The following is a 26,203-nucleotide window of genomic DNA, read 5'->3' as shown; positions in this document are numbered from 1 at the left end:
TGTTACGGAGTAACAGTTGACAGGTTAACAATTTTTGGCTCTATTATGCAATAATGGCTGAAAAATCTCAGAATTCTCTTACCTATCGTAATGTTCTCAATGGCCTCACAGATTTACGCGTGAGTTCAAAACGTTAATTCACATATTCAGTAAAATATATCAATTGTTTTCACTTACCCCATTTACCCACTTGCCCCGCGGTACCTTATAAGATTTATTGTGTTCAATAACATTACTCAGGTTCACGTGATACGACTATTTTCTAAACCATCCGCAGCCAACAAGAGTTTTAATACAGTTGCACTAACATTTTGTATCAAACGTTACACTATAACGGACAATTATCTTCATCAGCTTTACATAAAAGGAAATTGGTGTCTGAAAAGGTCTATTCAACACCAGTTTTCCAATTCCCAGATCTTTCCCGGATGCGCAAAAAATTAAAAAGAAAATGGAAAACAAGAGGGTCATACGATTTAACATATTTTTTTTATACAAAATGGTTCAAGAGCTTGCCATGAATTCATACATAATCTTACAAGAAAATGCCCTCCCCTTGATTATGCGATCTTGCCGCGATGGGAGGGCATAATTCATTAGCCCATTAGATGGAAACCAAAGGCGTAACCTGTAGTGGTGGTATCACATTTTGGCATTTTTGGCTTACAGCCGCGTCATAATTTATATGGTATAGACTCACTAATCTCTCAGATGTGATCCAACGGACATTCTGCGTCGTTAAGGGGTCGTCCATAAATGACGTAGCTTTTTAGGGGGGAGGGGGGACTTCACGAATTTGTGACGATGTGTGACAAGGGGGAGGGAGGGATCCTAGCTAGTGGACGTAGCATTTTGAATCACATCGGCAAAATGGGAGGCGCTGATAAAAATAACATACAATTATTTTGATCAAACTTCTTTTTTCTTTGCTTGATTTAGAAAGTTGAATTATAAAATGATGATTCAGCTTCAAAACATTCATATGACAAGATTGGAAAAATTCTAAGAAATTTTAGATTTTCTTGATAAGTGCACTCAAACAGATTTTTTTAATGCTGTAAATAACTATGTGAAAATTTTATTCATGTCTTGATAAATTAATTTAAAAATAAACAAGTTTAAAGTTAAAAAAAAATATCCAAAAACAACGTTTTAACGATTTTGAAAACATTATTCTAGTTCTATTCATATTTTCTGTTAGAGCTTATTTCTTGAAAAAAAAACATATGTTCGTTTTGGCACATATTACATTGAAACAAGATATTTATTCCGTGAATTATGCTTTCAATGTTGCTGAAGATCTCCACCCAATTTCATCGATTTGTTTTGATATATCAATAATCTTGATGGAATAGCCTGAATACAACTTGATGGAAAAGCCTGGTCAACAGATTCGAGTGTTATCGAAATTGTTCTATCATTCAATTCTCTTAATAACTCGGTAATTTGAAGAAAGATTATTCTTAGTCTTTAATTGTTTTGTTATAGGCTGTGTAAGATTATTTCAGTATGGGGAACGATAATGATGTTAAGCTGAATTATTAATAAAGATAAATAATTTGTATAATAATCGCCAAGATCTTCTGAACATTTCAAATATTACAAGTGTAATCTTTTCTACATCTGGCCACTGATTGCTAAATGGATTTGAATTTGGATAATAATGACGAATAGCCATTTCAAATTAAGATATGCTGTTGATCATTTTTATTGAAATGTATTCCCTAACAACGAATTATTAAAAAACAATTCTCTAATATAAAGAATTTTATTTTCAACCTATTATAAAATCTATTGTACCTCAACTCGTTACTGTTAGCTTCATCAATCCAATCACAGATTTGTTTTTCTACATTTTCAGCTGTAAACTTTTTTTTCATGGTAACAACAGCAAAAGTAATACAATTTAGACAACAACTTAAACAGGAAAAAGTTTATTCAAACTGTTTTTCAAAATAGTTTTGAGCCCTACTGCATACCAAACTTTTAATCGTTACATTATCGTTACGTTTCAGACAATAATTAATACCAAACTTTGTATTGAACTTCTGAATTCCATTTATTTGTTTTAACCCAATTGCTAAGAAAAACAAATAAAAATAAGAGAGAGGGGGGGGGGGTTGCTTGATATGCTACGTATTTTCCAAGGGGGGGTATCAGTATTTGTGACGAAATGCTACGATGGGGGAGGGGGGTGTAAAAAATCAGTGAAAAAATGCTACGTCATTTATGGACGGCCCCTAATAGCATTGATGCCCATTTCAAATAATTAATCTATTCGAAGTGGACATTAATACTGTAGGCGGCGTATACCGAAGTCGGTAGTTTTTTCCAAGTGTGTATGCAATTCTTCGCCTACGATAAATATGCTACTATAGTGAAACCTCCATGAGTCAATGTTCCACCACTCGATATCGGCTCATGGAACTATACTGAAAACAAAAAAAAATCATGTTTACTATACTGCCCATAACCACATGTTTGTAACATTTGACAAAAGTGGGCATCGAAAAATTGCCAAGTGTGTACAGTGCAATTGCCTTTTGGACATGCTCCGTTTTTGGCATGCTTCAATTTTGGAACCCCCGATTATGGCAACAAAAGGGGTCCGTTTTTAACAACATTTTTGAATTCGATCAAAATATGTAAATGTTTATAGATATCGCCATTTCTTTCGTTTTCGTCATTTATTATTTAGCAGCTTAACTTCACTCAATATTCTCAAAAATCCTTCCAAGTGTTCGAGTTTCTATACGTACTCTTTCACTACGAGAAGATTATTTGTTTGTTAACCTTCACAAGTCGTGTTTTTTTATTAATTTTTTAGTAGGTTTCAAAACCAAGTTTCTGCAAAGGCATTCACACTGGGTCACCAGCCCAGTACCGATTGTTTATACATGATATCTATCATGTAGTGTTTCTGTTACCATCAATCTCATCTAACCGTTTCAGCTCACCACTCCTTTTTTGCGGTATTATATTCATACCACAACAATAGTAACAAAACTGCAAAAAAAAGGAAAATAAATCGAAATCCTTAGATCAATTAGTATCAATCATCAATTTCGCATACAAACTTCGAAGACGGCATACTTCACCTTACCAGTTTGCAAGCCAAAGCTTTCAATGAACCAAGTGTTTTTATTTTGTAGAAAATATTTCCATCCGGTTTACTTTGGCATAGACTGATTTATTTAGCAAGACCTGGTGACCAAGATTTCCTCATCCTGTCTGCAAACTGTCTGCCCATCTCCCACCCGTGTAGTAAATAGGAGAACTATGCAGGTGTAAAATGCGTCGTCGAGGTTTAACACGCCATCACAATATCTACAAGATAAAAGGTAATTTAAGGTAACACGGGAGACCGTGTTATTTTCCCTATCTTTTGTCTCGCTCTAACAATTTTCATCAAAACTTTGCAGAAGCAAATCTCGAGTTTTAGTGAACCGATGGAGCTGAAAATTTAATGGGTTGTGCACTCCATACATAGAATTATATGATAATTTTTTGTCACCGATATATGAAGTGGTACTTGAGATTTGCTTCTTCAAATGGATAGGGTGATTGTAATAACGTCCCGTGCGCCCTAATTAAATTCGATCATTTCAAACGATCATTAACATGGAAAAACAAAATCGATTTTGGCAACCTTTGGAGTAAAATAGATGGGCGCGTGATCGGGTGGTGGCCGATCAATGAGAGAATGTGCAAGTTGAGGATCAAAGGCCGGTTCTTCAACTTCAGCATAATAAACGTGCACAGCCCTCACTCCGGAAGCACTGATGATGATAAAGACGCTTTTTACGCGCAGCTCGAACGCGAGTACGACAGCTGCCCAAGCCACGACGTCAAAATCATCATAGGAGATCTAAACGCTCAGGTTGGCCAGGAGGAGGAATTCAGACCGACGATTGGAAAGTTCAGCGCCCACCGGCTGACGAACGAAAACGGCCTACGACTAATTGATTTTGCCGCCTCCAAGAATATGGCCATTCGTAGCACCTACTTCCAGCACAGCCTTCCATACCTATACACCTGGAGATCACCACAGCAGACAGAATCGCAAATCGACCACGTTCTGATTGATGGTCGGCACTTCTCCGACATTATCGACGTCAGGACCTATCGTGGCGCTAACATCGACTCTGACCACTATCTGATGATGGTCAAACTGCGCCCAAAACTCTCCGTCGTTAACAACGTACGGTACCGACGGCCGCTCCGGTATGATCTAGAGCGGCTCAAGCAACCGGATGTCGCAGCGGCATACGCGCAGCACCTTCAGGCTGCATTACCGGAAGAGGGTTTGCTGGACGAAGCCCCTCTTGAGGACTGCTGGAGAACAGTAAAAGCAGCCATCAACGATGCAGCTGAGAGCAACGTGGGACGGAGTCGACGGAACGATTGGTTCGACGAGGAGTGCCAGGAGGTTTTGGAAGAGAAGAATGCAGCACGGGCGGTCATGCTGCAGCAAGGGACCCGACAGAACGTGGAACGCAATAGACGGAAACGGCAACAGCAGACCCGCTTCTTTCGGGAGAAAAAAACGCCGCCTGGAGGAGACGGAGTGCGAGGAGATGGAACAGCTGTGCCGGTCTCAAGAAACGCGTAAGTTCTATCAGAAGCTCAACGCATCCCGCAACGGCTTCGTGCCGCGAACCGAGATGTGCAGGGATAAGGATGGGAGCATTCTGACGGACGAGCGTGAGGTGATCGAAAGGTGGAAGCAGCACTTCGACGAGCACCTGAATGGCGCTGAGAGCACAGGCAATGAAGGACGGGACAACGGAGGAAATTCCTTCGTCAGTACTGCGGGCGATGGAAACCAACCAGCCCCCACTTTGAGGGAGGTTAAGGATGCCATTCACCAGCTCAAGAACAATAAAGCATAAGGTAAGGTAAGGATGGTATCGGAGCTGAACTCATAAAGATGGGTCCGGAAAGGCTGGCCATTTGTTTGCACCGACTGATAGGCACAATCTGGGAAACAGAACAGCTAACGGAGGAGTGGAAGGAAGGGGCAATATGCCCCATCTACAAGAAAGGCGACCAGTTAGATTGTGAGAACTTTCGAGCGATCACCATTCTAAATGCGGCCTACAAAGTATTATCCCAGATCATCTTCCATCGTCTGTCATCTGTAGTAAACGAGTTCGTGGGAAGTTATCAAGCCGGCTTCGTTGACGGCCGATCGACAACGGACCAGATCTTTACTGTACGGCAAATCCTCCAAAAATATCGTGAATACCAAGTCCCAACGCATTACCTTTTCATCATTTTCAAGGCGGCATACGATAGTATCGACCGCGTAGAGCTATGGAAAATCGTGGACGAGAACAGCTTTCCCGGGAAGCTCACGAGACTGATAAGAGCGACGATGCAAGGTGTGCAAAATTGTTTGAAAGTTTCAGGCGAACACTCCAGTTCGTTTGGATCCCACCGGGGACTACGACGAGGTGATGGACTTTCGTGCCTGTTGTTCAATATTGCGCTAGAAGGTGTTATGCGGAGAGCCGGGCTTAACAGCCGTGGTACGATTTTTACGAGATCCAGTCAATTTGTTTGCTTCGCGGATGATATGGTCGTCAGCCGAACATTTGAAAAGGTGGCAGACCTGTACACCCGCCTGAAACGCGAGGCAGCAAAAGTTGGACTGGTGGTGAATGCGGCCAAGACAAAGTACATGCTAGCTGGTGGGGCCGAGCACGACAGGGCTCGCCTAGGTATCAGTGTTACGATAGACGGGGATATTTTCGAGGTGGTCGACGAGTTCATCTATCTTGGATCCTTGCTGACGGCTGACAATAACGTTAGCCGTGAAATACAGAGGCGCATCATCAGTGGAAGTCGGGCCTACTATGGCCTCCGGAAGAAGCTGCGGTCATAAAAGATTCACGCCCGCACCAAATTTACCATGTACAAAACGCTCATAAGGCCGGTAGTCCTCTATGGGCATGAAACGTGGACGATGCTCGAGGAGGACCTACAAGCACTTGGAGTCTTCGAACGTCGGGAGCTTAGGACGATCTTCGGCGGTGTGCAGGAGAACGGTGTGTGGAGACGAAGAATGAACCACGAGCTCGCCCAACTCTACGGCGAACCCAGTATCCATAAGGTGGCCAAAGCTGGAAAAATACGATGGGCAAGGCATTTTGCAAGAATGGCGGACAGCAACTCTGCAAAGTGCGTATCGATTTGGCGAGCGTGGGCAGAACCGAGGATGGAGAGATGCGGCCACGAACCGAGTATTGTGGCGTGAAATTGTTGGTTCAGTGTTATCCGTGTAGATGTTAACTAAATAAATGAAATGAATGAAATGAACATGGGCAAAATCCGCCAAATTTAATTGTTGTACAGAAACCATCGTCGAAATTCAAACTATGCCGGAAAAATCCAAAATCAAACTAGACATCCCAGACAACCAAAATATACGCATAAAGGAATCACCTTTTGCAGTATACGGTGCTTACATGTGCAAATTTTCAGGTAGGCTACGCCTATGTATACTATGTCATAAAAAAATGTTTGAATGTCCAATCTAACATATCTTTCTTACCATCCTAACTATAAAAATAGTGTTTTGTGAAATTTCCAGCAACATCCTTCATTAGGGGTTTAAAAAGAAATTTTCACTATGGAATGATAAGTTTGTACTTACATTACAGTACTGACGTGTTTAGAACATTTTCCCAAAGTTCTCCTTAATAATAGAAACCTAAATAATCTTTGGGTCACCTTTAAATCACCACCTAGAAAGCTGAAAATTTCACAGAACTGTATTTTTATGGTAAGGATGGTAAGGAAGATATGGGAGATTGGATTCTAAAAGTTTTTAAAATTTTGAATCGCCCTCATGTCATAATAATATGAAATCAATACAACAATACAAAAAATAAGTGTGTGTATAGAAGAACTCACCTCTCGTTTCAGAAACGATTTTAGTTTTACTTTGTAGTTGAATTTCCACCTCTGGAGCTCCTCGGCTGTGACAGTTGCGTTGCCTTCCTGAAGCCATTGACTGGGATAGAAATCTCGAACAAAGACTATCTCATCGAATAGCTTTACGATGGCAGTATAGAATTCCTCACTCAGATGCAGAAGCACCTTAAAAGTTACTGCCAGCAATAATCGACCATCGTTGCCCACATCGTTGGTTTGTGTCGCTTCGTTGGAAATCAATTGTCCGCCTCGGTTCTCCATGTCAACGTCACCCTCCCCATGGCCTGATCCTTCATCGCTGACGCGTCGACGATGATATCGGTCATCCTTTACCAGCACTGTCAGCACATCGAGCAGATAATTCAGTTCGCTTTTCAAAAACCAATTGGTTGATTTGTCGACCGCCGCCGGAACGGTTTTACGATTTTGTCCCGAAACCATAGCAGCAAGTTTGATCAGATAATTGAAGTGACACTTGTTATTCACGAAGTTCCGCAGCGGGGTTTGGTCGTACTCGGCATGCGAACGTAGCAGACCGAGCATTGCGTGCAGCATAAAAACTGGATAGGATTTCGTCAGGATTAGCGTGGGAGCCGTGGGTGGGTTGTCGCGCGTCAACACACCCCCCAGGTTGGGAAGGGGCGCGATTTTAGCGCTGCGGTCCTCCATGCCTGGGCTGGTCCCGAGCAGTGGCGAGTGGCTATGGAAATAGAAAAAATACTTTTGGTTTTTGGCACACCAATGTGTACACCGTACAATAGGGTTGGTAATCTGTCATATGGATATTGATATGGATTTTTTGATAATTGAAACGGTTCAGTATCCAACAAGTCTATAGCCGGTTCTACCAGGCATTAAGTCCGAGTGGCCATATCCGGTACATTATAGACGGGCCAACAATTTTTATTTATAATATTGAATAGCAGATCTTGCATTGCAAATAAATAAAGATAACTTGGCATGTCCCCAAAATAGCCATTTTTTACCAGACCTGACCCAGTGACTCACGAAATAACTCGGCCATATGAACACTCCCGAGTTCCTTTGGTAACTTTTAGAAACAAGATATGCGTACGAGTATACGGAAAAAAAAAATTGGAATCCGTGAGAATTCGCTGAGCGGTGAGAGGCTTAGTATTTTTGCTTTCACTCAGACCTATACTGCCCATAAATGCATGTCAGTCCCATGTTTGCTGGGTTTCCTATGCACATGGGACATTTATGCGTTTATGGGCAGTATACGAGTTAAACAACAAAAGTCGCAGGGTTTTTTCTTTAAAAAATCAATAATCATAATAAAAATTTACACGAAGCACACTTCGTAGACGGAATCAACTGCGCCCAAATTTTGCACAATTGTATAGCGTCTCTTGATCTGAAAAAAAATCTGTCACGATTAGCTACCCTACTGTACAATATACATGAATATGTAAAAGAATATTAATACTTCCCTTCTACCTAAACTCAATCATATAAGTCACATGAACCCACGGGAAAGGATAGTCTTAACTCTCATTATTCACTCACCTCAGTTGTTTCATCAGGTCGTCAAACTTGCTGCTCTTGAGAAAGGCGCCAAAGTAACCGTCGAAAAAGTTTCGGTAATAGCTGCCGGCGATGGTTCGCACCTTGCCCGCCAAATCCAGACAGGCCCCCAGTAGCAGCTTCTGGGAAAACTGGAAAAAGGAAAATTTACGACAGGCAATCAATTCGAACGCCGTCAAGCATCCAGGGAAAGCTAATTACCTCATTAACACCGTACTTGGCCGCCGTGTTGAACCACTTGCTGAAGCAGGCAAACAAACGATCCCAGTTCTGCGGACTGAATCCGTTGGCGACATGCTGAACCCGGTCGTAGCCAATTAGCGCTAACAAGGACGCACAGTGCTGACGAATGATGAACGGACCGTTTTCATCCAGGACGAGATGCTGGTAGTGCCACTCTAACAGATAGAAAAGCGCCGGATGTAAATCGCTGTTGGAGAAGATGAAATAGGGAAAACCCGGTATAAACATGATAGACTAGTTAAGGCGATTTAACGGACATAATTTAATTGAAAACATCACATTGCGAGGCACAAACTATTTTCCGAATGGTCGCAAGAGGCCAATGCTACAACATATAGGTACTGCGAGAAGCTGTTTACATTAAATCAGGGATTGATACAGCTTATGCAACTACAACAAGGGGTCTCAAATCCGGTAGGCATTGACCAGGCATTTAGTTGGATAATATGGACTATATGTAACCATGTCACTGCACCATGAAATTGTATCTGTGTAAGTCGGAGGCGCTGCTAGCACAACGTTTATAATAATTACGTAGGTTGGAAGGGGTGGTTGTTGTACGGCCATTCCATGAAAAACCGATCTAGTGGGTCACCAAATTCCGTGAAAATTTGCTATTTTGTTCCTTATCCGAAATAAGGATACACGTAGTTTTGTTTTTTTTTTTTCATTAGGGTGACCATTTCCAAAATAGAAAAACGCGATTTTGCAAAATTTTGATTTTTAAAAAAATCATAACTTTTGAACCGCTTGACCGAAAGCTACAAATTTTTACTTTTCAAGAAATATATAAAATTTCAAAAAAATATTTTTTTTTTTTACATAAAAAATCAATAATTCCGGCTTCCCCAGTACAGTAGTTCAAAAACGTGAATCTCATCAAGTAGCCTATGTTGGGTGCATGAATTTTCTAAATCGTTAGTGTCATTGAAGGCTCTAAATGCGGGAAATTAAATAGAACATTTTTCTACAGTAATTTTGGGTTGCCCTTAGCAACGAGTGTTTTGCAATTTTGAAGGCTTTTTGCCTACAACAGCGATAGGCGTGAGTTTCACTGGCTTCGCTGACTGCGATTGGCTTTGTTTGGCTACAGTAGAATGAATTTCAGATTTTTTTCCCAACCCTGCCCGGGACCAAAGGAGCTACTGCTGTTCTAATTTGTTCTTGAATGTTCAGTCAATTTTACGTTTACTGTCAAATTTTCAGCGATGTATGTTTTCTATTTTTTGAGATATATGCATGAAAATAAAAAAAAATAAGTCATTTTTCATCGGCACACACCAGGGATTGAATCCTGAGAAAATTGAGAGAATCTCTCACGTATCGCTCTCTGTAACTATCATAACATGCTGCACATTATGAGAGACTGTTTATCGTATACTGCTACAAGTTTGATCAGATTGGGGGGATAGTAGTGCATGATAAAACCCCTCTAAACATGCTCCAAGCCTGGGGGACACTGTTGTTATTGGAAGTTCGTGGATTGTTTATCGTGCCAGTTAAGAAAAACCCCTATCCCCAACAGTAAACAAGCGAGAAAAATGGATTTTATCATCGCTCTCTCGTTGGGGCTCTCGCTCGCTGCTTCCATTTATCAGACTTGTTACACCTTGCGATACAATGACGATCGTGGACCGCAACAGATGGGATGTTTTTCTTTGCTTGCTTTGATCGTGCTTCATTCTCAAATGAGAGCGAATTCTGCAACGCCTGGCACACACTGTAGGTCTCAGCGAAATAGAATTTTTATTTAAAAAAAAATTATAACTTTTGAACAGCTCAACCGATTTCCAATCTTTTCGGGGAGTGGCCAGTGCATATAGTACAACACATGTAGCAGTAGTAGCCTAGACAAACTGCTTCTCCTAGCCGACTTCAACAATATAACAAGGGACCAGCCTCGGCTATGCTAATCCTCTGAAGCCAACTCTTGGTCGGCGCGTTCAGTTAAGTTCCCCATGGTTTCTTTCATACCAATCTGACACATTTAGTATTATCCGATGAGTACATTGGTGGAGTTATCCCATTCCTGCTGCCAGCTTCTGAGCGTTTCCTCTTTACACGTGTCGCGGACTGCTCTGGTACCCCTTTGGTTGAAGCATTGAACATCTTCCTTGATGATGAGCCCGATGGGCGTCATCCCGGCTATGATGCACACGGCTTCTTTAGATACCGTCCGGTATGCACTTGCTACTCTTAAGCACATTAGCCTGTACGTGCTTTCCAACCACTGTAGGTTTCTGCTCGTTCTAAGCACTTTTCACTAGATTGGTCCTCCAGATTGGTCCTCCATACCTTAGTATGGATAGCGCCACGCTTGCCAGTAGCTTCCGTTTGCTGACAATTACAGCAGAGCTGTTAGACATCATCCTCGAAAGCGCCGCTATAGCCGTAGATGCCCTTTTACAGGCATATTCAACATGGCTAGCGAAGCTGAGTTTGTCATTGATCATTACCCCAAGAAGCCTAAGGGATCGCTTGGACGCTATGGTGCAATCACCTACCGAGATAAGCGCCCGTTGCTCGGACTTGCGGTTGTTGACCTCCACCACCTCAGTCTTGTGACGGGCCAGTCCTAGTTTCCTAGACTTCATCCATTCCTCAACTATGGAAACAGAATACGCAACTGTCAACTCTACTTCCTCCATAGATTCACCATACATCACTAGGGTGATATCGTCGGCGAAGCCAACAATCTTAACACCCGTCGGAAGGGGCAGCCTCAGTACGTCATCGTACGTCGCATTCCATAACAGCGGGCCCAGGATTGAACCTTGAGGTACTCCCGCGGTAATTCGTACGCTTTTCTGCCCCTCCTCTGTGTCATACAGTAGAATCCTACCATCAAAATAGCTTTCTAGAAACTTACACAACTGCACCGGTACCTTGAGGCGATGAAGTGCGTGTGCTATTGCTTCCCAGCTTTCCAGAGTGACAACCGCGCAGTAACGGATGCCAAGAGTAACAGTGTGAGGGACATTTCATTTTAACGTACTACCGAGAACCTAATGGCAGGTTCACAATCCGACTACCGATGAAGAACAACGTCGCTGAATTGGACAGCTGTCGTTCTTTGGCATTAAAGCATTTTTTACATGCTGGAAAACAGTCTGCAACAAACTCCTGACCTGAAGCCGCAATACGTCAACTTCATCCAGGAGTATCAAGTTCTCGATAACTGCCGGGAGGTTAACGAAACCAACTATATACAATGTCTGCCAGAAGGAGAACGCAGTTCTCCGCCCTAGTAGCTCCACAATGAAGTGAAGGGGAGTATTCGATACGAGTGCCAAAGAGATGTATGTGCTGTCACAATCGATGTTTCTGTTGGTGACCTTAACAGGAAATTCGTCTATTGTTCGGTATATTTACCACATGATGAACCATCCCTAACGGATGACTTCAAACGAGTTGTCGTACACTGCGTAACAAAAGGCCTTCCGCTGATTGTGGGCAGTGATGCCAATGCTCATCACATCATCTGGGGCAGCTCAGATATCAATTTGAGAGGCTCCAGTCTGATGGAATACTTAAGCAGTACAGACCTTGGATTACTTAACATAGGCAATCGCCCAACATTCATGGTTTCTAATAGAGAAGAAGTGTTAGACATTACGCTCTGCTCGAATAGAATCAGTCACGAGTTGACGAATTGGCATGTATCAGATGACGAATCATTATCTGATCATCGCTACATCTTCTTTGAACATTCAAATGTAGCTGCGCAGACTTTGCGTTTTAGGAATCCCCGGTCAACAAACTGGGAACATCCTACATTTTGGAAGCTTTTGAAGAAGCATGTCCTCTGCGGTCTGTAAAGACTACAAGAGGGACCCCATGGTGGAATTCCGATCTGACTAGACTCAGGAAACAATGTACAAGGAGTTGGAACAGACGCCGTTCAGCTGGATCAGAGTCGTTCAAGTCGGCTCGCAAGGCTTACAAGAAGGCTCTTCATTCTGCTGAACGATCCGGCTGGAAAAACCTTTGTACAAATGTTTCCAGTTTGAGTGAAGTCAGTCGGCTGAACAAAATCCTTGCAAAATCTAAGGATTTCCAAGTGAACGAAATTCGCTTACCTAATGGTGACTTTACTTCTTCCGATGAAGAAGTTATAGAATGTTTATTCAATACACACTTCCCCGGATGTGTGGACATAGCATCTACGGATGAACCAAATGTCTTTTCATGTAGTTACGAGTCTCTGGCCTCGGCTCGCAGTATCGTAACTACTGAATCGATTCAATGGGCACTTAATAGCATGCTTAATAGTTTTGCTCCTTTCAAATCTCCAGGAGCGAATGGGATTTATCCTGTTCTGCTCCAAAAAGGATTTGAGTTTATCAAACATGTTTTGAAAAAGCTACTTGTAAGTAGTTGTACTACCGGGTACATTCCCAGATACTGGCGTGATATTACTGTAAAGTTTATCCCGAAAGGAGGACGTGTGTCGTATGAAGAAGCGAAGAGTTTTAGACCAATCAGTCTGACTCTTTTCTTCTGAAATGTCTGGAACGCATTATCGATCATCACATCCGTGATGTTTATTTGGCAAACATGCCTCTTCATGTCAATCAACATGCTTACCAATCTGGAAAGTCCACTGTGACTCTTTTGCACAAAGTTGTATACGATATCGATAAAGCATTCGCTCAAAAGCAATCCTGCTTGGGTGTTTTCTTGGATATTGAGGGTGCCTTTAATAACGTGTCTTTCGATGCCATATTGGAAGCCGCACGAAACCATGGGCTACCTACAATGATTACCAATTGGATTCATCAAATGCTCAAAAACCGACATCTCTTCTCGACATTGCGTCAAGCAGCGATTCGAAAATTGAGTGTTTGCGGATGCCCCCAAGAGGGAGTCTTGTCACTACTTTTGTGGAATCTCGTAGCAGATACGCTATTGAGGCAACTCAATAATTGCGGTTTTCCAACTTATGGATTTGCCGACGACTATCTAGCTCTGATAGTTGGTATGTGCATAAGCACCCTATTCGACCTGATGCAAAGTGCTCTTCAGGTAGTCGAGAGTTGGTGTCGCCAATATGGCCTTTCGGTTAACCTTTTGGTAAAATGGGACAAAATTGTCCTTGCTCCAAGTGATCTCACAATTGCTTGTCACTTTCCTTACAGGACATTTACCACACAATTCCCTTCACGGGAAGAGTGGACGTCTGGCTGTTTGGAAAGAAGTATATCAAACAATATAGTATGTTACACTGATGGCTCCCTTCTTGAAGGTAGAGCTGGTGCAGGAGTATATTCTCGTGAGCTAAGGCTGAATCAGTTTTACTCACTTGGTAGAAACTGCACCGTTTTTCAGGCGGAAATATTTGCTCTTATGTGTGGAGTGCGATCAGCACTTCAACAGCGCGTAATGGGTAAAGTCATATACTTCTGTTCAGATAGTCAGGCACAAGCAATATTGGAATAGTTTGGAGTCATGTCGTCAAACAAAATTGTACATTACTGAGCCATCTCCAAGGGTGGAGAAGTATTTAACAAATCTGTCAAAGCAGAATTGCAGTCTCTTGGTCAGAGCGTTGACAGGCCACTGCCGACTCAACTATCACATGGCAAATATTCAGCGTGCTGAATCATTTGTGTGTGATAGTTGTGACTCCGATTATGGAACTTCGTATCACCTGATATGTAACTGTCCAGTTTTTTCGCAAATGCGATTCCAATTACTTGGTAAACACTTATTAAGTGAAACTGAATTCAGAAGTCTGAATCTTCAGGACATTCTGTTATTCTTAACCCGCTGTGGTAATGAGCTATAGGCTCTCTTTGCGCTCATGCGTTTTGCAGTGCCCTTTTTAGGGCGCTGTTCGAACCCATTGTGGTATGGAGCTATATGCTCTCATTTCGCTTATGCGATCTTCCCTCTTCAAGGGACCCCACTCTTATTTCCTCCCATCTTTCCCTTCCCCTTCCTCCCTTCCTCTCCCATCGGGTAGATGATGAAATAGGCTCAAATATGGCGATGGCACAAATCTCCCAACTGGTGGGGAACGTGCCTTTGGAGCCGGCCTTCTGATACCTGATAGTATTCGATACGAGTGCCAAACCAGTCGAAGACCACTTGTCACTCAACGATGTTTTTCTAGTGAAACCGGTGATGCAAAGTGAGCTGCATCGTGACGACACCCAATTCCTGAGAATTCTGGAAGACGACCCAACCAGTTCTGGAATTAACAATGGTTACATACAGAACTGAATCAACGACGAAACGAATCATCTACTCTGAGCAATTTTGACGAACACCGAAGGGACGGGTCGACCCACTCGATCACGAAACTGAACAGCAGTGGATCAGACTACATGTACCCACAAATATCATATCACCGCTTCCGTTGTTGAAGGATTTACCACTCCAAATCACCCTGACCGAAGCTTTTATGAACGACCCCGGTCAACTGGAAATATTTGACCGCAATCTTGTCGTTGAAATTCAATGTTTCATCGAAGGCCAATCCGTGGAACTATGTCAGAACATCCATCCAATCCAGCAGATCTTGTTTCGAGAGGAAGAATTCCCGTCGAATTGATCACCAGAGGCCTGAGGTGGGATGGTCCTTCACTCCTCAACGAGCCAATCATCAACATCGAGACACTTGAAGACATCCCCGACAACAAACTACCAGAGTGGAAACTAACTTCATTCGTGAAGCAGCGCCCAGAATCGACGAAGCATAGTTCCTCCCTCAAGTTGCAACGAGTCATCGCGAGGGTTCTGTTGAAAGGCTAGTCCACTGAGACCACGCAAATCATAAAGAAATACAATACAGTAGATCATCTTTATATTTTTCTCAGATAGATATCGTAGTGAAAAAACAAATTGTGAAAGTTTCATTAAGATTTGAACATGTTCCAATCCTCTGGAATTTTTTGAATATTCGTGTGGAAAACGAGTTTGGAAACTTCACAGTCCATTTTCTCAATGCTTACTTTTTACAGATGGGACTGACTTGCGATTCACGGTAGTGCTGCTCAACCAACGATTCTTCTACCTGAGGTGCAACACTACCTTTATTCCAACAGGTTCTACGCTTGCATTCGTACATTCTTGTGAACGTACACAAGAACATCCTTCGAGACTACTGTTAAAAACCAAGCTACGGAAATCTGGCAACGTCGCGTCTCCACACATCATGCTGTGCGCAAAATAAAGCGCAAAGCAAGCAGAAAGCATGAGGGGGGTCCGTAGCCTTGAGGTTACGCTTTCGCTTCATAAGCGGAAGGTCATGGATTCAATTCCCAGCCCCTCCAAAAAATAACCCGTCCAGCCACCAGAAGATGCCGCACGGAGGACCGTGCATAGGAGAGCACATCCATCCTCTGTCAGTATCAGTAGAGCACTCTCCTACCTGCTCGGTGTGAGAGCAAAAAAGAGCAGAAGAGAGTGAAAGCAGATGTAAATATAGATTAGTTAAAAATAGAACTGTATCGGTAAGGAAGATACAGATAAAACTGATTCCGGCACAGTAGTGGCCACAAGCACGGAGTGCCTTATATAAAAAAAAAAAAAAAAAAAAAAAAAAAAAAAAAAAAAAAAAAAAAAAAAAAAAAAAAAAAAAAAACAACAGCAGATTGGAAATTTTCCCTAAAGTACGCGCAGAAATCTACCTCCGCTGAGATTCGTGGAGACTCTTCTTGCGAAACAGGCTACAGCAATTGATACAAAGTTAAGTTAAGATCAATACAGTAGTAAAAGTAAACAAATTGTTTTTCTTGGCTTAGCCAATTCACTTAGCCGACCACCCCAAGGATTATGCTCACGCTGAGTCCACCTCCCACGGTGCTTCAATTACCGTTATTATCAAATAAAATATACCATCAAAACGGTAGTCGGCAGTTGATTCCTGACGTTGTTGTGCACCTCTGGGCCGAATTTCAAAAAAATCCTTAGTCAGAATTTTGAGTTACGGTCTTTTGAAGTTTATACGATAGCAATAACATGAAATATGCCACTTGAACTTGTTTCAACAAATAGATTCTAATTAAATTTTGTTATTTTATATTTTTATCTGGTTTTAGATATTGGAAAATACATTTTCCTAAAATTTGTCGAGACCAAAAGGGCCAATTCTATGTTTAGTTATTACTTATCAGCCAATACACGAAAAAATATATCTACCAATCTAACGCCTGACAGTGATTTTAGGACATTGTCCAAAGCATTCAAATATGTATGAATATTTCATGGACAGGATTTGCAGATACGCCCTTTTGAAGTGTATGAAAAGAATTTTGCAAGGTGAATTCCGTTCCATTTCTACACTGAAACAAGCGTTGCAGTAATAAGAATCATGAACGTGTTTTTAAATTTACTATTCCAACCACGATTGAGCTATCATGAACGCTTTTGTTTTTGCGTTTTGTTCTCTCTTAATTCAACCGCGTCGATAGCCGAGCGTTCACGCTTGGCAATCGCCAGATCCTTGGTTCGATTCTGGTCTGCTGCAAGTTTTTAACCATAATATAGTAATTTTTACTATACAAATGGTGCCATGGTAAAATTGAATGCACAAAATATTCTAAATAAATGCGAATTTAGTCTGCACAAATCAAGTGGCGTTGTGTATTTAATTTAACCCTCTGATATAGTATTTTCAACCGCAACGCTGCTCTCAATGTACGGTTCGGTGCATACATAATCATAACACCTTTGCAGTTGTTCTTATTTCATTCAATTTAGCAGGTTGCATGAAATTTTTACGTACACATATTGTCTAGACTGACATTAGAAAGGAGCCAAAGTATAATTGAAATACATAGAAATCAACATAGCTGAACAATGACTGTATCAAAGTTGATCGAAACACTCGAACATCATTGTTGGGGAACTAGTAAAACGCCGCTGATTCTTTGTAGCGTAGGCTTTAAGCTAAAATAGTTTATTTCAAGAGAATTAGTGCATGGATAATTGAACAGTAAATTGACTTACAATTTCAGTGCGGGAATAGTACCAATCAAATGTCCCCAAACAATACGATTCTTTAACGGTAATTGTGAGGTCAAACTGTCGAGGAATGAGATGGTTTAGTTATTTTATATGGTTGGAAGTCCTAAGGGCTTACTCTTGTGAGAATGACAAGCTGTTTTAACCTGAACATAGGTTAGATATCTGTATCTAATCCTCAACTATGACTACGACCTAGAATTTAAGAACAAGTGTCACATAATCTTCATAGATAACTCATCGGCATCTGTGTACTTAATATCCGTAACGAATTCAATGTTTGTAATTCCTATCTGGCATAGAATAATTGTAAATTTGCACTAAACGATGCGCCCCATCACCATTCGAGAACTATTGTTTTACTCCTTTTTATCGTACCGAAGCAGCAGTTCGTCATCACTTCGCTTGGGTGTCGAATTTCGCCCTGGCGGGGTTGCCAGTTTCGCAACAATCATATATCGCTATCCATATTATATATCTGCAATCTATTCAATTCTATTTATTTTTCTATTCTGGTCTGTTCTATTCTATCCATTTCTACTCTTCTTAAATTTATTATATTCTGATCCACCCTACTTGTTCTAATATATATTTTTAGTAATGCCAATGTTGTGATCAACAACTGCGCGCAAATCATTGGACCGGTACACTCTCTATGTTTATATGACTTTATAGCACTGACAGGTCTGTGAAACAACGCTATGCACAGATTCCGACGCCTGTTCATTATGTCAGCCTAGTCCTCGTCCAGTCGCAAGGCTCGAAAACCAAGCATGTAATACAAAATGTTTCAATTCCTTAAAATACATAAAAAATTAACATATAAAAGTTGAAACCCTTATTTAAACTAACAGTGAAATTACCATTTGAATCTTCAATTTCTTGGAGCATATGAGAAGCACAGATTAGGAATCTGTGCATAGCAATTCTTCACAGACCTAAGAGCGCTATAAAGCCGTAGAAGCATTGAAAATGTACCTTTATTTTTTTCCGCGCAATTGTTAATTAATGCAGTGTTCATTTGTTAAAATATATATTAGAACATGTAGGGTGGATCAGAATAGAATCAATTTAAGAAGAGTAGAATTGTATAGAGAAGAACAGACTAGAATAGAAAAGAATTAAATAGATTTGAATAAAATACAGATATATAATATAGATAGATCTGATGTTCGAGTGTTTCGATCAGCTTTGATGCAGTCATTGTTCAGCTATATTGATTTGTATATATTTGAATTATACTTTGGCCCTTTTCTTATGTCAGTCTAGACAAAATGTGTACGTGTAAATTTGGGATCGTTCAAATATTACGTAACGCAATAGGGGGAGGGAGGAGGTCTTCGATGGTGTTACGGTTCATACAAAAAAATAAATTTTCCATGCAAATGCTGTTGCGTGGGTAAGGGTCTCAAATTGGAAAATTCTGCGTTACGTAATATTTGAATCATCCTTTTTATGCAACTTGCTAAATTGAATTAAATAAGAACAATCGCAAAAGAGCAATGTTTATAAATGTACCTAACCGTTGATTATAGATGCACAATATTATTTCGATACACTTCAAAAGGGCGTATCTACATATCCTGCCCAAGAGTTTATTCATACATATTTGAATGCTTTGGACAATTTCCTAAAATCACTATCAGACGTTAGATTGGTAGATATCATTTTTCGTCTATTGGCTGATTGGTAATAACTAAACATAACATTGGCCCTTTGCAAATGTCGGTCTAGGAAATTTGTAAAAAAATGTTTTTTTTTTCAATATCTGAAACCAGATAAAAAAATTTAAACTACAAAATTTAATTATAATCTGTTTGCTTAAACAAGTTCAAGTGGCATCTGTTTCTGTTCGGGATGAACCACTGCGACCAGTTTTCTTTGATCTTTTGTGGTATACCCGTGTCCTTTGTTTAGTGCATGTCGTTCTACTCCATTATTATTGAGAAATAATGCAGTAGTCGTTTTTTATACAAATATCATTCTTTACCATTTTGCATAGAGCCTCTTTAGAAAAAGATACCGTTATTTATACCTTTTGGAGAAAACAGATTGTCACCATTAAACTCTGAAAAGCGCGCACCTTAATCAGGTTCGGCCACTAAGCTTGTTGAATGATACTGATTTTGACCATGCATCGGTACTCTAGCGTATCAAATTATTGCTTCTACTTATAAGGTTCAAAGTCGTTTTTTGAAACTGTGAACAGGTTTCATCGCATGAGACATTTAGATTCCTTGAAACAAAAAGCTTATTTTAGAAGTTAGGAGGTCTGCTACTCCACTGATTCGGAATCGTTTCTCTCCTAGATATCGAAAGATAAACTCTTGAACTTGGAAAGAAATTGCCTCATGCGTTGAAACCAACCTCAGATGCTGATTGAGCCATTTTTCCACTTCGACCTCCTCATCATCTAGGACAAATAAGTGGGTCTTAGTGGCTTGTTACTCTCTTATACTCTTCCGACCGTAACTTATAAGTAGGGACAATGGAAATTCGCGGCAAAAATCTTCAAATTTTCGCGTGTGACCAAAGCGATAAATTAAAAATTTCGCGGCTTTGTCGTGGTCCTATAATTGTGGCCATATTTGACACATTTCCAGTGAAAATAGCCGTCACATGTGTAAACTTTGCGGAATTTCATTAAATATAGGTTTTATTTTACATATCAAGATGACAAAAGCTGTTATGTGGAGGAGGGGGGGGGTCTAAAATTGGCAAATTTTGCGTTACGTAATATTTGAATGATCCCTAAGCCAGAATGACGTCCAAGTTAAACTAAACTGTTATAAAATTTTTGACGGAAACTACTTCAATTTCGCGACGAAGGCCAAATTTCGCGGATTTCGCGGCTTCCGCGAGTCTAGAGTATGTTACCGAACTCTGATGATATTAAGGAGTATTATCAAGCCTGATGGTACGCCATGCCCAGCATTTACCAACCGGAGAATATTTACGCTGTTAAAGGTTTTCTATACAAAACATATCGATTTTACCAATGCATTGCAATGAACGAGCGTGAGGTGATCGAAAGGTGAATGCAGCACTACAACGAACATCTAAATGGCGCTGTGAATGCAGGCACGTTCAAGAGAACTAAAAAAATATTACGAAGGAATGTTAAACATTAGCAACAAACCCCACTTTGAATGAAGGCCGTTACACAAGTGAACAACTTCAAAGATAATAAGGCAGCTGCAAAAGGTGGTATCAGAGTGGACGGGCCCGAAGTAATTTATCAGACACGCGACCTTGATGATAGTAAGAATCTGGTAGACCAAACAGCTACCGGAGGAGTAAAACCAAGGCATCGTATGCCCTATCTACAAAAAGCTGGAATGTGTGAACTATTGAGCGTTCACTTTTCTTTAATGACGAAGATGAACCAGATCTTTACATAATCCTCCAAAAATGCCTGCAATTTCAGGTCCTTGCCCATTACATGTTGATTGATTTTGAAGCGGCATACGACAGTATATCAACAGGGCCAGTTAGATTTCAACCAATTAGAATGGTCTACCTATGACTTTCCTAGTTATCCGAAGTATCTCTAAACACGAGCTCAAAAGGCACAAAATCTATACTCACTGTCTTAGCGAAATCGATAGTTCACCGAGGAAATTTCAACAAGATTAATGTTGATTCCACGAGATAACAATAGTTATGAACACAGCTTAAAACATAATAGGATTTTGAGTTTAGTTTACACTTCGCTGAAATTTGAATATTATTTTTTCCTGTGGAGAATTGGATTTTTAGTTAGCACAATTGCTAATGAAATTTTTCCAAAGATCATGTGATTTGGAAAAATGATAAATTTAGCTTTGAAAAAATTGTTTTCCATGCCGTCATTATTTTTTACGTTCTGAATCATCAATCCTTGGATAGGCTATATAAAAAAATATATTCTAGATCTTGATAACACATAGAAGCAAGTAGTATTTCAAGAGCTTTGCTTAGTCTTCCCTAAGAGCTTGACGCTTTTCAATTCAATGCATTCAGCTTTAGGATGGCACACGTTAAACTTATCGAATCGATACACCGCATCAATCAATAGCTTTGTATCAATAGTCATGCACGATAAGATACGATAACAGTCAGTTATGCAATTATGCAAATTTCCAGTATCATCGTATCGAAAGCGTTGATCTGTACCGGTATGTGTTATGGCCTCATTCATAAACCATGAACCGATATGCGGTTTGATCTTACGACAATGAGGCTCATGAGGCAAAACCATAGTGTAAGATGTATGAAAATTGTGTCACGTCCTTTATGGACTGTTCCTAACGTATAACAACCGAGCAGTACGTAGATATCTTGTTTTCCACTAAGTCAATCGAGATGCGATAGTCGGCTCTCCGTTATCTCTGGGCTATCTTGTGCGACGGCAGACTCCACTTCTAGTCGGCAATTGCATACCTGATGGAAAATCGAATAGTTTCCAATTGCCTCCCCATTCGGAATCAAGCACATCGGATCCGATGCTAATGACGCTAATTAGTGTCGACGTTGGAGCGCCATTTACAGTATTAGACAATACACTTGCAACTTTTTCGATTTTCCATACAAAATGATCAATTTTCTCGTATATATCAACAAATTCGCTGAAGATACCATAAGACTATTCCTTCATTTTTTAAAGTTATGCCATTTTTTTTTAAATTTGTCAAAAATCACTTTCGCTGATTTAAACTGTGAAAATTTCACTTATATCAATCAAATTTAGCCCTTTAAAGTTAACCATTTTGTATGGAAAATCGTAAAAGAAGCAAATGTTTTATAAAATACTGTATATACAGTAGCAGCAAACGAACTGGAAAGCAACTTGGTTTATGTCTGGATGCTGCTCACAGGACATTAGACAGGCATTTGATAGATGGATAACCAATCTAGACACTTAGTTCGATACATAATGGACTAAATCCGTTTATTTTCCAAGTAGAAGTAATATACTTCGCAGGTGGAACGTATTTCGAATATGCACGGATCAATCCGTTTGATTAGCTGGTATTTACACATGCACAGATATACGTTTGCTGTGTTTTCCTTTGCTCGGCTATCAGTTGAAATTAATCCAGTCTGTAAATTGATTGGCATTGACTCTGAGATGAATCTTAAAGGCTTTCGCACAAAGCAGTCATGGCTGAAACATTCAGTTAATTAAAAGTCAATATCCAAATGCTCAAGTTTAGACATGTGATGATGGTTTTTCAGCAGGAAATATAGGAAATCTTGTTACCTGATTATAATCATTTGCTATCAAGTTGATAACAAATTATGTTATCACACATCTTTTCCATAACATTTTTTATAAAGCGTGATTTAATAAACAACGTAGACCTTCATCACACAACATTTTTTCAAATTGTTTGAAACGTAAGTTTAAGTCAGAACACTCATCTTTAAAAAACATATGTGTTTTATTATCATAATATTTAAAAAAAATGATGGTACATATTTAATTATCAACTTGAACTCAATGATAACAGAATAAATTATGACGTGAGTGATATGCAGTGTATAAAATTTGAATTACCATGGTTCATAGTCTTCATACATAAAATAGCCAAATTATGCGTGAAGAAATTTATGAACGTTCCCTTACTCAGGATCAGAGCTGGGAAAAGTTCTGAAATTCAAGTAATACAAGTCCACGAATGGAATCTGAAAAGATTCCATTCGTGGACTTGTGGGTATTGGACGTATCTTTAAAATGCTCCATTTAAAAAGAGTTATTTTCAGCAAGGCTGTAGTGCGTTAAAAATAGCAAAATAGCATTTACATAGAATCCAAAGTAGTGCCATCAAAATCGGTTGGAGTTTTGTTCAAAGCATTAAAACTAGTGTGGAATAAGTGGAAAAATAGTTTTCTCTATTGCCAATTTGGCTAATGGCCGATATCGTCAGCCTACTAGATTGAGCTTGTGTTTTTTGTTTGTAACAATATGTGTAATAATAGGATGCTTTCACTGTACGTGTAGATATGCATATTGACATATTTCTACTTCAATGTAAGCGATCATAGTAGCGATATGTCGCGCAAATGTGTAAATACATCGACGTACTTTGTGTTGAGCTCTCTTTTGCTAATATCTAGTGAGATATGTGGTATTCATTCGAGGTTACAAAGCGCTCGTCTTGTGGTTACCTGATGACCATTTATCTATAGTACCGCTGTATTTAGATTGGTGCTGATAGTGAATATTTCCCGCTTAGAAATATTTCATTACTAAAACAAATTGGAGGTAAGTCATCGAACTCTTATGCTCATGTTAACATTGGCCTGGGACTTTCAGATCTCGAAATTCTCGAAATTTTCTAATTCATAATTATTCTTACGAAAGTTCGAAATTAACGATAAGAATTCATTTAATTTCTCATTTTGGTCATTCATTTACCTGTGTTCATTTGTTGTTTATGTGTGTAAATACGCTACAAATTTTGTCTCAAACAAGACACCAAGATGTGTACACTAGTGTACTTCTGTATGTAATATCTTAGTGCATACAATCTCCCTGTTTTACATACACAGACATTTCCTGAAGTAGTATGATCTTCTAAATCTTCAATCATGTGAATATTTTACATGACCATTGCAAAGAGTAATGCACTAATACGTTTGATATGTTTTTTTTTTAGTTTTTATTTCCAATGTGTTCCTAATGAAACTTATTGTTGTCGATGTGAACTCTCAGTTGTTGCGTTGTAGTATAATACAATTGCAGAACAATGAGCCTCCACACCGATACCTTATTTGTGGCATGTTTGAGCTCTTGTGAAGAAGACTCTTTCTTTCCATCGTTGGATTTCGTTGAGGCAACATCTATCTCCTCCAAGTGTTTGATATTTGAAGCTATCAATTCCAAATGGCTGCCAACAACATCCCCGGAGCTAATACGCAGGCAGGTTTCAAGTGCGTGAGACTTTGTTTGTGAGACTCACCGAAAAGAAGCACACGATCATCGTTTTGACGTGCGCTTGAAATGAGACTTCTCTCGTCTCTCTCTTTTACTGTTTGTCGCATCGCACGTACATAGGAAACCCGAGCGCTGTGCGACTGCATCGTTTGTCGCATTTAGCAATTTGTGAATCGCATGTCACCGTAGCGCATGTATCGTCTCATGAGACTTAGCTCATGAGACTTCCATATGTACGAGGCAGCTGCGTAAATGTGTAGTATACGGAGAGCGACTGCCGATCGGTATTCTAGGAGCATTTTCGGAATAACTTTTTTCACAAGTGTCGGATTGTTTCGCGGTCTTTGGCAATGTTTTTCATCGTAAAAGTACCTATCGAGGGCTATTTCTAGAATTTTTATAGATGACGATTTTTCTTAGTAAACGTTAGTTTTCCCAAAATAAATCCCATATAAACCTTGAACGGCGTTAAATTATAGTTTCACTGGTCGAGCTGAAATTTTGCACAGTTATTATGGGACCCAAATGCAATCCAAAAAGTGAACTGAAGCGATAATCTGAATTTTGTCCCACGCTACTGCCCAATGTTCGGCTTGCGGGCCGCGTCTAACCCACGACTTAATTACGTGCGGCCGCGAAGGTCTCGAACACATTTCTTATGTTTGACCCGTTCACTATTCTTCCAATCTGTTTTAGTTTTAAGTTTAATTTTACACTTTTTTTTCGAATCAAATATTAATGATTTTAACCCGTAACCGACCGGGTTATGAAAAAAAAAATATCAAAAAATTCACGTGAAGCTATTTTTTTTTTCAATTTGCAAACTTTTTTCACTATATGAAATCCAAACTCTTCTTTTTTCTTATGCTGGGGAAAGTGGTCCAAAATTTTGCCTGTGGCCGGAGTTATTCCGGTGTCCTCCTGGGTCGAGTCGGGTAAAAAATTGATCAACTTCCTTTCCCGAGCAATTTTATAATACTAAACTGTCATTTAACAACTCATGTTTTGTAGGAACAGGCAATCGTGCAACATGAAAGATATTCAAGTGATTTAAGGAGTCACTTTCAGGGAAGCTTCTTTTAAAAACTGAAATATGCCTTCCGTAGTTCCGGAACATCCGTAAAAGTGGTCAAATCGTTAAAAATAACTTGGAAAGCCGCGGTTTTTTCAATCTCATTAGTTTTCAACATACATAGACATAGCCAATGCTTTGAGTGCATAAAACCACCTCACTCACCGGAAGATCCGGAATATCCGGAAAAGTGGACAATCCGCGTGATTTATCCCACAACACCGCAATTTTTGAAAATTCATTGTTTTCACTTGCCATAAACAGTATCGGTATTTAGGCCACCATGTGACTCTAGTTGCCTACTGTATGGTCCCCCGAACGATCCGGAACGTCCTTGAAACTGGCCTTATCATGAAAGATGTCTTGGAAATTCTCGTTGTTTTTTAATTTCACTAGTTTTCTACATTAAAAGACGAAACTAATATTTCGAACGCTTTATGATCAGCTATGGCCACTTGGGGGTTTACCGGAAGATCCGGAACATCCGGTCGGTCCAGGATATTTTCGTAAAGATG

At 40.1% G+C, this 26,203-nt stretch overlaps 1 protein-coding gene across 1 annotated transcript in view; it reads right to left on the bottom strand.

The window, feature by feature from the left end:
- The window catches only part of LOC5567585 (RNA polymerase II-associated protein 1), an 84,394-nt gene that overhangs the window by 2,518 nt on the left and 55,673 nt on the right, over positions 1–26,203 (bottom strand). The window contains exons 4-6 of the mRNA XM_001651778.2: positions 8,686–8,914; positions 8,467–8,615; positions 6,919–7,639 (exon numbers count right to left, since the gene is read on the bottom strand). Of these exons, the coding sequence (XP_001651828.2) occupies positions 6,919–7,639; positions 8,467–8,615; positions 8,686–8,914 (1,099 nt within the window). The remainder of the gene's footprint in view (positions 1–6,918; positions 7,640–8,466; positions 8,616–8,685; positions 8,915–26,203) is intronic.

Source organism: Aedes aegypti, chromosome 3 (genome assembly GCF_002204515.2).
Source record: "Aedes aegypti strain LVP_AGWG chromosome 3, AaegL5.0 Primary Assembly, whole genome shotgun sequence".
In the NCBI taxonomy this organism is placed as follows: domain Eukaryota; kingdom Metazoa; phylum Arthropoda; class Insecta; order Diptera; family Culicidae; genus Aedes; species Aedes aegypti.
Note: the sequence above shows the minus strand (reverse complement) of the source record. Positions and strands in the feature narration are given on the sequence as shown.